General features: G+C 43.8%; 1 protein-coding gene across 1 annotated transcript in view; it reads right to left on the bottom strand.

Moving 5' to 3' along the window:
• Nucleotides 1-14479, bottom strand: part of VAT1L (vesicle amine transport 1 like) — a 142809-nt gene that overhangs the window by 76372 nt on the left and 51958 nt on the right. Inside the window, exon 4 of the mRNA XM_081031343.1 lies at nt 1825-1967. Coding sequence (XP_080887469.1) covers nt 1825-1967 — 143 coding nt within the window. The remainder of the gene's footprint in view (nt 1-1824; nt 1968-14479) is intronic.

Genomic DNA, 14479 nt, shown 5'->3' with positions numbered 1-14479 from the left:
TCTGCTCGTCTGCCAATCAGTAGAAATCATTGATTCAGGGGCTAAGGGTAGCAGGTCCAGGACAGGGAACAAGAGGAGGGAGCAGGTATATGAGAAGTGGGGAGAACAGGAGTCACCTGGTCATGGATTGTCACTTCTTAGAAGAACTGCCCCTCCTCTTCCCTCAATACTTCCCACATTCTACTACCTCTGGCTGCATTGGTCTCCTTTCAGATTCTCGAATTGACCAACCCTTTCTCACCTGGGCCCGAGCACGTACCACTCCCTGTGGTCAGAAATGCTCTTCGTTTGGCCAAATTCTCACCCTTCAATTCTCAGCCCAAATCTCCCTCTTTGATGGCTGATGTGTCTGATTTCCCATTTGCATTATGTTCCCTAGTACCTTGTATTTCTCCACCAGGTCACATAGCAAAAGAGTAAATCAATGAATTTTAAAACTATTTCTGTTGTTCCCTCTTCCTCACCTGGACTCAAACTCCCTGAAGACAGTGACTCTCAAGGTGGTTTTGCTGGATGCCCAGCCCTGGCACCATTCTGGCCCATCACAGACATTCAGTATTTAGTAAGCGGTCGGTGCATGAATAAAGGGAAGGATGCTTACAATAATATCATTATGAGGATGGAAGAAAAGATTGTCGACGGGATAATGGTACATATTGCCATTGTCCAGACCACAGCTTGAGTGACGCTAGCTAACAGAAGGAAAAGCTACCTGCGGGTTATGAAAATAGGCAAAGGTCTATCTAGGAATTCTTTAAAGTATGCCTGCAATCTCTAGACATCTGAGAACCAGGCAGCGAACTTCTAATATCTAGCTTTAAAGCTCTCGGTTCACATCCCACTGGAAATATTGGGACAACTTTAAATTATGTGTAAATCTCTACATTAAAAATTTAAAAACAATCCTGAAAACTCAGATTATCTGAAGACTCTCATTTTTAAGAAACTTCCCGAGTTTCACTTACTCTGGTCTAATACTATCACCTCAAAAAACCGAATCTATTCATTTGTCGTTCAATTTTCTTACTGTGTCACTTAATTCCTTTGCACCTTATAATTTAGGGCTGAGAAATGAAAATGCAGAAACACTGGCTCTGGGACATCCCTGAATTCCGTCAGGAGCTGTGAGTGGAGCTGAACCTAAGAATCAGCCTCCAGCTCTAAGCAGCAGAAGGGGCGACACGCACCAACCATCTGAGAGTGTGGTGGCAGCTGGGTTTACCATCTGATTCCCTGTGCTGACATGCACATGGCCATGATCAATACCTTCCAGATTATAAGTGGGTCATGTTATAGGCTAGTGTCCTCCTGGGTGACCGCAACAGCTGGCAGACTGATCTCCCGACCTCTGGCCTCCACCCCGGCCCCATTCATTCTCTACGCACCACCAGTGACTGTTCAAAACCCAAATCTGATCGTGTCACCACTTTTGTCCTTCGCTGGTGCGGTCATACCCAGGTGGGAGTCGACATTTCCTTGGGCTGTTGTGTGAATGAATGAGACATATGCTTCTCTGGGTTAAGGCAGTGTTATCAACTAGCATAACAGTTTTGCAAGTTATAAATTAGCTTTGCAAGTTACTTAACTGCTCTGTTCCCGGGTTTTATCCTCCGCAAAAGGGGGATAGTAATGGGGTTGTTGAGAGGATTAAATCAGCTCAAAATGTGGAATAATTAGTACAGAGCTAGTCCGACTAAGCCCCTGATAGATGTTTAATATTATCTCTATTATTAGTAGTGTTAGCCCTCCTAAATGAACACAACTGTTCTTTCAGAGAGAGAAGAGCAAGGGGCGACCTGGAGCTCTTTCGGGCAGACACCTTACCTTTTCACTTCCTGCACATAGTCTGCATTTCTGTCGAAGAGGTGGGTCACAGAGTCTTTAATGGCTTCGTGCTTGAAAGTAGAAGCTGTTCCAAAGACAGTCACATTGGGGACAGTGGAACACAGCTGAGCCACAGCTTGGCCCTGGAAGTGGAATACAATAGACAAGTCACACAGGAGAGCTACCACCCAACAACCAGTCTTGCTGGGTGTAGAGCAGGAAGTCTCAACCTTGCCACTAATGACCATGTGTAGGCTGGATTAGTCTTTATTGTAGGGAGCTGACCCGTTCATGGGATATTTAGCAGCCTCCCTGCCTCCACCTATTGGGAGGCAGGAGCACCCCCATGTCCCCCATTTTGACAAACCAAAGTGTTTCCAGGCAGTTCAAAATGTCCCCTGGGGGACAAAACCTCCCTGGTTGAGAACCACTAGTGTAGAGAAAAGTCAATGCGAGCCAGCAAAACCCCAGCACCAAGACTTAACACCTGTTATTTAACCACACTGAGCCTGGGGTTCCGCATAGAAAGTAGCAATGATGCTACCCTTCTCTGTAGGGATCTTGGGAGATGTGTTAGTTTGGATTCCCCAGAAGCAGACCCTGAGGTGAAAATCCAAGTGGCAAGTACTGTATCTGGAATGAGATGGCAGGAAATACCAGGGTATCTAGACAGAACCAGAAGACTGCCAATAAAGGCTGTGTGATTGAGCCCACATCCACCTCGGGCAACTGGGAGTCGATCCCTCTGAAGAACTCAGTGAGCACGTGGAGAATACACTTCAGAGTTATCCCAACCGAGCGGTGAGGAAGCTGAATACGTATCCACAGAATTCCCAACTGATATCAATTGAGGGTTGCTTCTGCAGCCATAACTCTTATGCATGTCTGGCTTGTCCTTTTGGGCCACGTACGCTGCCACAGCCAGACAGAAGCCCTAAGCAAACAACCTTCGACATGATGAATTGAGTGTAGAGAAGATATAGTGAGGCTGACAGCATTGGTTACAGGGGTGTCAAATGAGGCCACTCATTGGCCACTATGCGGCAAATGTAATACAGGCCACGATGTAATACATGTAATACTTGGCCACTATGTAATACAGGCCAAGCACCTGGCACAAAACATGATACTTAATAGGTACTCAATGAATTTTAATCATCTGTACCCCTTAGTGGCTTATTATATGCCAGGGCTGAGATGTCCAGGCATGTAAAGAAAAGGCCAATGCATGAGGTTTAACTATTAAATGATCAGGAGAAATTATAAATGCAGTTAGAAATACATGATTTTTTTCCATATCCTTTTCCAATATGGTCAGAAATTTACGTCATTAAATACTGTGACCATGTACATTCAGAAACCTTCCAATAAAACCTAATTTGCTGGTAAATAAGATGCATTCTAAAACCAAGTACTGTCTCTTTCCCATGTCTCATCTGTTATCTCCAGGAGGCAGACATTATTAAGGAAGGAAATTTCTCTACCAAAGTCATCTGTGATATTAAGTTCTACCTCTCGCTTTATTTACATACTTTCAGATTGGTGGACTCAATTAGATTGGCAGGTCAATTTGCGGAAATTGAATTCTTCCAACATTCACAATTAAAGACAACATTGAGAGAATCAGAATGCCAGAGTTGGACGATCATCCAATTACCTCCTCCCATTTTTATTTTGTGGATGAGGGAAGGGAACTCAGGAAGGTTAAGGTGACCCAGTTCTTCAGAGACAGATCTGAGATTTAAAGCAAGGTCTCCTGATTTCCAGTTATTGCCATTTTCTATTATGCCATGTTGTCCATTTATTTTGACATTTAAGCTGAGCAGACTTTTAAATTGCTACTTACAATGGACACAGCATGGGCACACTCCCTTGGAGGTCAACATTTCAGAACATGGGTGTGAAGCTAAGACTCCAGACAGGCTATCATTCTCCATTCCAAAAATAGCTTTGCTATTTGGTTAAGTTTTTTTTTTTTTTTTTTTTTTTTTTTATCCCCTGAATTTAGAGAACAAAGAGGGAACTACCCTAATTACTGAATGTAAATATCAGCAACCGACCTAGCAATCCTCTAAAATTCGACAGGACTTGAGTCGACAGGATTTTTCGTGCTGGGATGGAGATCAGAACAACTAGTTCCAATATCTGTGTGGTCCCTCCTGCCCTCTGTCCTTAAGCAAACATGACATTTATCCACTCAACTACTTTCCAAATCCCTATTATGTACTAGTCACACTGTGCTATAGATGCTAGAATGTCAGACATGATTGACACACCTTCATCTCTAATTCTACTCCCAAAGCCCTCACTGCATCCTGGACTTTTGTATTGAACTATGATTTTGGCACCTAGCGCCGCCTAGTTTTCAAAAACAATGCATCCAACTCAACTGATCTAAAACGTAACTCAGAGCCATCTCCAACTGAGTTACTCCTTATATTAGTTTAAGACTGTTGGAACGAAGTACTACAAACTGGGTAGAATAAACAACAGAAATTATTGTTTCACAGATCTGGTGGCTAGATGTCCAAAATCAAGGTGTTGGCAGGTTGGTTCCTTCTAATGGCTGTGAGGGAAAGAGAGCTGATCTAGTCCTCTCTCCCTGGCTTATTGATGGCTGTCTTCTCCCTGTGTCTTCACATGGTCTTTCCTCGATGTGTTCCTGTGTCCATATTGTCCCTTCTTATAAAATAGATGCTAGTCATATTGGATTAGGGCCCACCCTGATGACCTCATTTTAACCTGATTACCTCTGGAAAGACCCTACCTCTAACTGAGGGCACATTCTAAGGTGTTGGGGATTAGGACTTCACCATGTGAATGTGTGTGTGTGGGGGGGGGCATGGTTCAACCCATAACACTCCTCTTACTGCATTTCCTGCCTCAGTGGATGGTATCGCACCATTCACCCATCTCTAAAGCCAAGCATTATGGGGTTATCCTGGATTCTTCTTCTGCCCTCACCCTCACATTCAATGAGTCAGCAAGTGTGTTATTTACACTCAACATCTCTTGTGACTCTCAGACTTTTTCTCCCAGATTATGGCAACACTCTCCTAGCTGGCCTGGCTATTTCCAAGTGTATTTTACACCCTGGGCAGAGTGATTTTTCTCCTACACAACACTGAGCATATCACTATTTGTTTCAAAGCTTCCCCATGCCTATCATGGCTTTGAGAATGAAATGCATACCTTTCAGTTTATTGCCCAAGGCCAGCCTTCCTGGACCTGACCCAGTCTATCTCATTAACATGATTTCCCTCCAGTCTTCCAACATCTGCTCCCTAGCAACGTACAGAGCCTGAGCCATCACTGACTGACACTCCCCAGGAGCATGGCCCTCTGCAGTCCTCATCCCACGGCTGTCTCAGAATGAGCCTTGAACCTTATGTTACTGAGGGAGAAGCTGAGGTTTACAGAGGTTAGGTACCTGGTCCAAGGCCACGAGGGTGAGCTGTGGCAGACCGTGGTCTGTTGTACTTATCAGCTGTACAACTGTGAGTCACATATCGGTCCCTCTAGTCCCTTGTCTTACTATGTGGATCGTAATACTATGTATACTCGAAGATTGTTGTGCGATTATATAACATAATGCATCTAAGGGCTTAGAACAGCGAACGGCAATCAACATTTGCTATTGCTACTACTATGACTCCTATTACTGGTGTTCTTGGTGTTTTTATTACATCAGCAGTAGGAGCCCCACCACCATCGCACCGCCGGCTCCTGAATGTGTCATGCTCTCTTAGCTTCATGCTGATTTTCTCACATGAGTTTCCCCGGCCTATCATGCCAGTCCTTCCACATCTTCAAGATCGTAGCCACGTCCCCTGAGGCATCTCCCTTCCCAGCGTCCCAGGCAGTCTCTTGCCTCTTTTTGTGCCACCATAGACCTGTGGTTCTTTCCTCCAAGACAGCCATCTGTGGCTACTAACTGACCCATCTGTGAGCACCACGTGGTTCAGGGACTGTGTTTCATTTGGCCCTGTACCCCAAGGCCTGTCACAGAGCAGGTGTTCGCTAAAGCTTTTGAATGCCTGCTGGAGACATTAGAGGAGTTTGATGTAGGGGGGGAGCCCCCTCATCATTTTGCAGATTTCTGTGTCCTTCAGATTGCAGAGCAGGAACAAAGCATAGATTTAATTAGTATGTCCAATCTCTGACCCAGAACTTTACCATTTTCCATTTTTAAGAGAAAGATACATGTGGTAGAAAAATGAGATGATATAAGTAACTGAGTTACTTATATATTTATATTACTTACATATATTTATATATATTTATGTTATTATTTAATAGATAATATTATTATTTAATAGATAATATTATGAATATTTTATATGTCATATACAATACAATAATTGTCATATACAACTATATATATTGATAATATCATTAGAATAATGTATTGGTATTATATGTACACATGTATAATTAGTATACGTCCATATACATATATAATCAATAAGAACTAGTACACAACATTCCGTTTATCATATATAATTAGCATAATAATACAGTTGTCCTCCTTTATCTGCAGGTTTGTTTTCCACAGTTTCAGTTACCTGCAGTCAACCACAGTTCGAAGATATTAAATGGAAATTCCAGAAATAAACCATTCATAAGTTTCAAACTGTGCACCTGTCTGAGGAGTGTGATGAAATCCCTCCCTGTCCCGCTCCGTCCTGCCCAGGCCGTGAATCAGCCCTTTGGCAGCATCTCCACACTGTACTGGATTCCTTTCCGTTAGCCACTTAGGGGTCACCTTGGTTATCAGATCAACTGTCACAGTGTTGCAATGTTTGTGTTTGAGTAACTTTTATATTGTTATAATTGTTCTATTTTATTATTCGTTATTGTTGTTAAGCTCTTACTGTGCCTAATGTATAAATTAAAATTTATCATAGGTACGTATGTATAGGAAAAAACATAGTATACATAGGATTCGGTACTATCTGCAGTTTCAGGCATCCACTGGGGGTCTTGGACTGCACGCCCCCCCCCCCCCCCGTGGATAAGAGGGCACTACTGTAATTCATCATTAATATGATTGTTCTATGTATACGTAATATATAATTATTATAATATATAAGTATATGTAAGTAACGGGTGGAAAATACAAATCCAGTGCACATCTATTTGCAGCATACCTCCCCCCCTCACCTTTTAGCGCTGCATTAATTCAATCAGGCAATGACTGGCCCTTGCAAGACCCTCAATGAATGTCTAAAGTAAATGATGTTCATCATTCTGTATTTAAGCAGGACAGTGCTTTCCCTCACATGTATAGAAAATCTGTCCTCTCCCTTCTCCAACTCCCAAGGTGAGTGCAGGATTGTCACCTAATTTATCCTTGTTTTTCCCACATGCCTGGCAAATGGCATGGACTCAATAACATTTGTGGAAGACAAAATGAATTTTCAATAGAAAAGATTTTGCAATTTACCTACAGACCCAGAACATAAAATGAACAAGACAATCCATTCTCTGAGCAATAGCAGTAAATGGAGATATGCATGTACTTGTTTTTAATTGATTTTCCTTTCCTTCCTCAGAATGTAAGAATTCTACAGCAAGTCTCTGCTTCTCGTCCCTGTGGTTAACAATACAGCGGGAACAGCAGCTGCGGTTCCTTTTGTCTCACCACGAGCCAGGTACTGTGCTAAAGGGCTTCGTTAAATCCTTAAACCACTTGTAGAATATTTTTTTTTCCCTTTTATACTTGAATATGAGAAGGAAAGGAACTTGTCTAAGGTTAGATGACTTGTAAATGATACAGCTGGGAGTCAAACTCAGGGGCAAGACCACTCTATTTAGTTTTCTTATCCATCCAGAGAAGCACTCGAATTGGTGACATGGAACTGAAGTCTTAGAGAAAAACCATGGGTCCTCGGCATCAATCAGGAAGGCTTCATTGATCCACTCTTTGGATAGCGTGTCTCAGGTTCATACAGGTGAACGTATATCAACCAGATCAGTCCAAATTTCAAGGCGATTGAGGTTCCCTCAAGCAGAGCATAGACAGTGAGAAATCCAGGAATGGTAGTTACAAGAGAGCTGTCTTGCATGCCTGAAATCTGACTCTTATCAACAGACTGGCAGTTGAAAGCAAGATCCTAGTTCAGAAAAGCTAGGTCTAGTAGACAAATGATTATAAGACCAAATACATCTACACAGAAGGCTTAGTACATTGCCTAGTACATACTAAGTGCTCAATAAATACCAGTTAACTATAACTGTCTTGGACTTAGGCCTGAGCCTGGTTGAAATTCTGGTCACGTCCTAAATGGAAATTTAGGATAGATGATACATCAGTGCCCTGAAATTCAGGATTCAGCATCAGAGAGTCAACTAAGGAAGAGATAAAGAATGGTTTGCTTAGGAGGATGTCTATAATGCAGAAACTATTTATCTCCCCAGCCAGGTTTCTGATTGTATACCAGGACTCTAGCTTTGACTAGATGGAAAAATGCTCATTCTTTCCTAAGGGGCACTCCCTCTCTCACCACGGACCTTTGCACATGCAATTTCCGCTGCATAGAATCCTTCCTCTTGTCTTTTCTCCTGGCTGATTCTAGTCATTCTTTGAATCTCAACCTCTCTGTTACATCATTGAGTCATTCATTCTATCCTGATAGGGCTATTTAATGAATGTCTCTAATTAGACACTAGGAGAGGCGCTTGAAGGTAAACAAAGTTATTTATTTTTGTGTATATATGCATATATATATATATGTAGTCCTGTTATCTTGGAGTTTGCATTCTAATAGAGAGAACAGATATTAATAAAATAAATATGCTATTAAAAGTACAATTATACACCGATACCAATAGAACACCAGTTTCACCAGTTTCAACCACTGAACCACTGGAATCAGTCCACATTGGTGCACTACATTCTTGCAAATGTGCAGAAAATGAGGGCATGCACTAAATCATATGGACATGTGGGGGGAGAGACCAGATAAAGTAGGAACTTGAACTTGATGATCTCTATGGTCTCTCCAGTTCTAGAACTTGTAAGTCACACTGACTGGTCCTTTAGCTGGGCTCAAGAAAGTCTGTGTGAAGAACGCCCAAAGAGAATGAAAGTTTCCTCATTTCCCTAAGCTCGGTGAAAAATGGAAACCTCTCTTGCTAACTTGACCATTTCTGAGTTCACTTGAAAAACAGAATTATGTGTATCTCTTCCAAAAGTTGTTTTCACTTTTAAATTGCTCATGGAAACCACACACCATTCATGTGGTCAAAGCATGGAAAAGAATGAGCAGAATGAGCTTGTGAATGTACTGGGAAGACACCTAAAGGAAATAGTGAAGTGAGCTTTTTTCTTCCAAAGGATTGTCAGTGTACTTTTTCATCTTCATTAATGCATAGAAGCACTTGGACGAGAAAAGAGAACTGAATGTTATCGTGAAACCCAATACACTGGCTGCCTTATGCTTTTCTTATGGCAATACAGCTTCCTTGTTGGGATTTACACACAAGGTTAGAAAGATTTTTTTTTTTTTTTCAGATTAGTGCTGTCATTTTCCTGTCAACAATTCAGTTGACTCAACTGTTTTAAGGAGAGGAAATTCACATCCCACTGTGTGGGCTGAGCCATGTGACCTGCCATCAAAGTAGCAAAAACTATTCTATGTTCTCACCTAGTACAGACTACTTACTGTGTTTCCCTGAAAACAAGACCTAGCCAGACATTCAGCTCTAATACACCTTTTGGAGCAAAAATTAATATAAGACCCGGTCTTATTTTGCTATAAGACCGGGTCTTATATAATATTACAAGACCGGGTCTTATGTTAATTTTTGCTCCAAAAGGCTCATTAGAGCTGATTGTCTGGCTAGGTCTTATTTTCCAGGAAACAGGTTAAGAATCAATTAGCTTTCCTTTGTCTTTACCTTTTGTCCCTGCAAACTGTTGAACTACACATGACACTGCCTGCAACGTACATGTGCGGAGAATTTCCACAGCAAGAAGCTTTCAGGGGCACATGGCTGAGGAAGGAGAGAGAAAAGGAGGGAAAAAAGTGAACAGCAGGACAGGCATTTTTCAACTGCTTAAGATTTGAGTATGGACAAGTTTTTTTCTTGTTTTGTTTTGTTTCTTTTTTAAATCCAAAAAGCAGTAGCCACATTTTGGGGGAAGACTTAGTAGACAACACCTTTTTTTCCCTCTGTTATTTATGATGTAGATAGGTGCTTCTCTATACGTGATGCCAGGAAAGCAGCATCAATGTCACCTGGAGACGTGTTAGAAATGCAGATTCCTGGGCCCCACCCAGGAATTCTGGGGGCGAGGGGTGGGGGGGTGGTTGCAGCCTGGCAATCTGAGTTTTAACAGGTGATTCTGACGCAGCTCAAGGGCTACAGCAGAGAGCGCCACCGCTGTGGGTCACCCTCAGTGGCCCCACGCCACTCCACATGATTTAGATGCTAAGGCCCTCTGATGTTCAGAATATCTTAATATCAGGTATTGTATTTAACACCCGATTATTAGTATATATTTTATAAGTTCCCTGGATAACTCGGATGTGCAGCCTGTGATGAGATCCAGCTCTCCATAAAGTTTTCCTTCTTCCAATGTGGTCAGTTAGGGCCTGTGACAATCCTCTGGCCCTAGCTGAGGTCGACATCCCAGCACATGGGTTTAGTATGTGGGATCCTGCAGATCAGGGCATGACTAACACAGCCTCCTGTGAGTCAGAGAGGCAAAAAAAAAAAAAAAAAAAAAAAGGAAATACCGCCCCCCTCATTCTCTCCCCATTTGCAAGGTCTGAAGCTCGGGGTGCTTGGAGAAGTCCAGCTCCCTTGCTCCCTGGGCCTCAGCTATGCTGCTGAACCCCCGGGTTTTCCCAGCCACTCACAGCTCGGCCCATTAGTTGACTGCAAGGCTGACTATTTCAACCTTTTCCTCTGCTCAGCCTGGGTTGAGCTCATTGCACAGAAACTCAGTTGAAAAAGCAGTCAGGCCAAGCGGTGAAGAGTGTAGGATTATTTATTCAACCTCCTCTGCCCAGAGCTTCCTGTGTGCCAGGTAGAGCTCTTCATGCTCTGTCAACACCCACTCATTCCATCCGCATCACGAGCCCCCTGAGGCAGGTACTACTGCGTCCTCCTTTCCCAGATGAAAGAACTGAAGCGAAAAGCAGCTGTGTAACTGCCCGAAGTCACACAGCAAGTAAACAGCAGACACGAGCCGTGACCCAGGTTGTCTGGCTTCAGCATCCAAAATCTTAACCCCTGGCCTGTGCTGCAGGACAGTCATGCGTCTGGAGGCTGCAGGGAGGCAAGGAGGGGCTCTGACTGGCCAGCTACTCTTCGTCCAGCGCTGTGCTCGGCACTTTACACACATCTCATCCTACCTCCTAACATCATATTTCCGTCACGGTGTGTGTGAGGGGCCAAACGACATGGAGTATTTGTGTTTGAGCAGTGAGGAGAGGCAGCCCCGAGACAGGGCCTGGGAGGAACACAGAGGAGGGGCTGCCGGGAAACAGAATAGAATGTAGGAGTTCCCCTCTTTTAGAAGACCCAGAGCGGGCCGATGCGGAAGGGAGCCTTGGACACACAAGAGCAAAAAGCTGAGTCCTGATCTCCTTCGGACATTTCAGCCCTTTGTACCTCGAGTTGCTCCCACGAACAGGAGTGGCTGGGCCATGGCATTTCTGGGGGCCTACATGCGGCAGCTCAGCACCCGGGGAAAGGACAATACCAACTTTTCTAAAATTGAGGTGTCACTGATGTAGAGGAAAAAGCTGTATGATTTAACATATACATCTTGATGAGTTTGTAGATAAGTATACACCCATGAAACCGTCACTGTGAATGTCACCATCACTGCTAAACTTTCCTGCTTCCCTCTTTTTTTTTTTTGTGATAACATATAATGTGAGATCTACCTTCCTACAAACGCATAAGGATGCTATCCAGTGTTATTCACTATACACGCGATGCCATTCAGTGGATCTCTAGGACTTACTCATTCTGTGAAACTCAGACTACATGCCCTTCCTCCAACAGCTCACCAGTTCCCTTCTCCTCAGCCCCTGGTAACCACAGTTCTGTTCCCGGCTTCTCTGAGTTTGACTCTTTCAGATTCCTGATGTAAGGGATCATGCAGGATTCGTTTTTCTGTATCGGACTTATTTCCCTTAGCATACTGTCCTCCAGGTTCATCCACGTTGTCGCAGATGGCAGAATTTCCTCCTCTTTAAAGGCTGAGAGATATTCCATTGTGTCTAGACCACATTTTTTCATCCACTCATCTGTTCATGGACAATTGGGTTGTTTCTACATCTTGGCTATCACGTAAAGCTGCAGTGAACGTGGGGGTGCAGATATCCCCTCAAGATCCCAATTTCAACTCTTTTGGATAAATACCCAGAAGTTTACATTTTCGGGGGAGCCTCCATACTGTTTTCCATAGTGGCTGCACCAACTTACATTCCCACCAACAGTGCATGAGGGTTTCCTTTTCTCCATATCCTTGTCAACACTTGTTATCTTTTTTTCTGTTTTGATAATACCGCCCTAACAGGTGTGAGAAAGTGACTTTTGACTTTCTTTCCCCTGATAATTAGTGAAATTGAGCACATTCTGAGTCACGCAAACCTGGATTCGAAACCTCGGTATACCACTGATGGGCTGTGTGACTTTGGAAAGATACTTTCCCTCTCTGAGCCTCAGTGATCTGGTCTATGAAATGGAATATATGCAAAGTGTGGGTTAGTACAGACTAGAGTACTTATTACCATGCTGCGCACAGAGCCGATGCTCAGTAAATTTTAGGGCTCTTTTGTTGTTCTTCTTACACTACAGAAGATGCATGCTGTGTTATGATCTTCAGCCTACGAGTTCCAGGCTAAGCAACTTTTTCTCAGGGCTTTAGGGGTTTAGGATAGCCCACTGCAGGGCAGGTAGCTGGGTTGGAAGGGTTCATTTGTGGTCACCACGCCCCAGTCCCTTCCCTCCTGGAAGGCGTGGCTGTGAGCTCTGGCAACTGGATATGGGTATCTATTAATATATTGTATTACATTTTTAAAATTGTCTGTCTATTAATGATGTTTCAACATCTTCAAAACCTTTGTGGCTGGGGAGAGACTGCCCCTCCCTGGGTTCGCCAATTTTTAGAAATAATAAAGGGCCCAACTGGGAGCATGCCATCGATAGGCAAACGAACCAGACCAGAGCCAGACCTTCTCTATTGGGTCCATACACCCCAGGAGACAATAACCCTCTGCCTTAACCATCCCAGGGCCACATACCAGGCAAGTAGAGACCGTCCCTACAGCCCAGACCCCACTGAAATTATTCAAGCAAGCCAACCCCTGCCTTGCCTTGCCTTTTCCACAGAAACCTCAATGAAAGCCATGACCTGAGCACTTCCTCTGCTCCTGTCTTCTGCCTCCTGACCACCCTTTGCGTTTTCTGTGTGGCCCTGTGTGACGTTTTGTGCCTCCTGTCCCTAGGAACTGTGAGTATAATATTGTTTTCCTGACCCTCTCCTCTGTCTCCTCTTATGGTCTCATCTGACTAACCACCTCATAAAAGAATACCAAATAGCATCCTTTGCTTGCCCCAGGAGTTGAGTGTTTTTGTGCAGTGTACAATTTGCCCAACTGCACATGGTAACTCCACTACCCAGCCCTGTGGGGATCATACCAGTCTTATGTCTCTCATCAGTACTACTTTCCAACTGATGGAGACCATGGGTGGCCACAAGACAACCCATAGCCCACAGACTCTCACGTTGCCCAAGAGTTGGACTCCAGCAACCAGGTGGCTGGAATCCTGGCCAAGCAGCTAGTCCAGCCCACCAGATGGCAAAGTCCCCTTACTAGGCCTGTAAATCAGGGTAGGTCAGAGCCACTGCCAGGCTGGCTGCCTTCCATGCAGTGCATCTGGATAGATTTCCTGGATGATTACATTTGCAAAGCGGGATGCCGGATTCACATTTCCAGCCAAATTACAATTTGTACCCAGAGTTTAGAGCCGTGGTTTTGATAAATGTACCTATTTCAACCAAAAACTTGTGAAGTAGGGTGATCACACACTTTATCGTCTAAATTAGGATACTCTTTGAGAGTGACAGGGGATGCTATTTTTACTTTTTCCCGTTCAACAAGCATAAACTGGAAGTTCCCTAGGCAAATTGGGTGACCCTACCAATCAGGGTGTGGCCACCCTAATATTAAGTCAAGGAAAGGAACTAATAGGGTGTCCAGGAAAGGAGAGCAAAGGTATAGGCATCTGTGAGACTTGGATTCCTGGATGTACCACTCATCACTTGAAGGACTGTGGCCCAATTATTCCAACCGCCTATCACTAAAATTGGGATAATATTACTTACCGCACAGAGTTGTTATGAGTATTAAATAGACATAGCAGAGAAAGCTCTGCACAGAGTAAAGCACAGTGAGGGCTTAGAAGTAGAAGCTCTCTTTCCTACCCCCATCTTTGCCCGTCTACTACCTCCCCTGCGCCCTGAACACAGGGATTTGTGAAAACAACCTGCAACAGCGCCCGGCAGGAAGTAAGTGCCTTTTCTTGGAATGATGGTTTTCACCACTCAGTGGTCTGCCTTCCTGCCTTTTTCTGAGTGTCCCTGTTCGTGGAAGGCTCCTCATTAAGTAGGCCTCTCAACAGGAGCCTG

Source organism: Rhinolophus hipposideros, assembly GCF_964194185.1.
Source record: "Rhinolophus hipposideros genome assembly, chromosome: 21".
NCBI classification, from domain to species: domain Eukaryota; kingdom Metazoa; phylum Chordata; class Mammalia; order Chiroptera; family Rhinolophidae; genus Rhinolophus; species Rhinolophus hipposideros.
The sequence above is the reverse complement of the archived record's forward strand: the minus strand, read 5'-3'. Positions and strand labels throughout refer to the sequence as shown.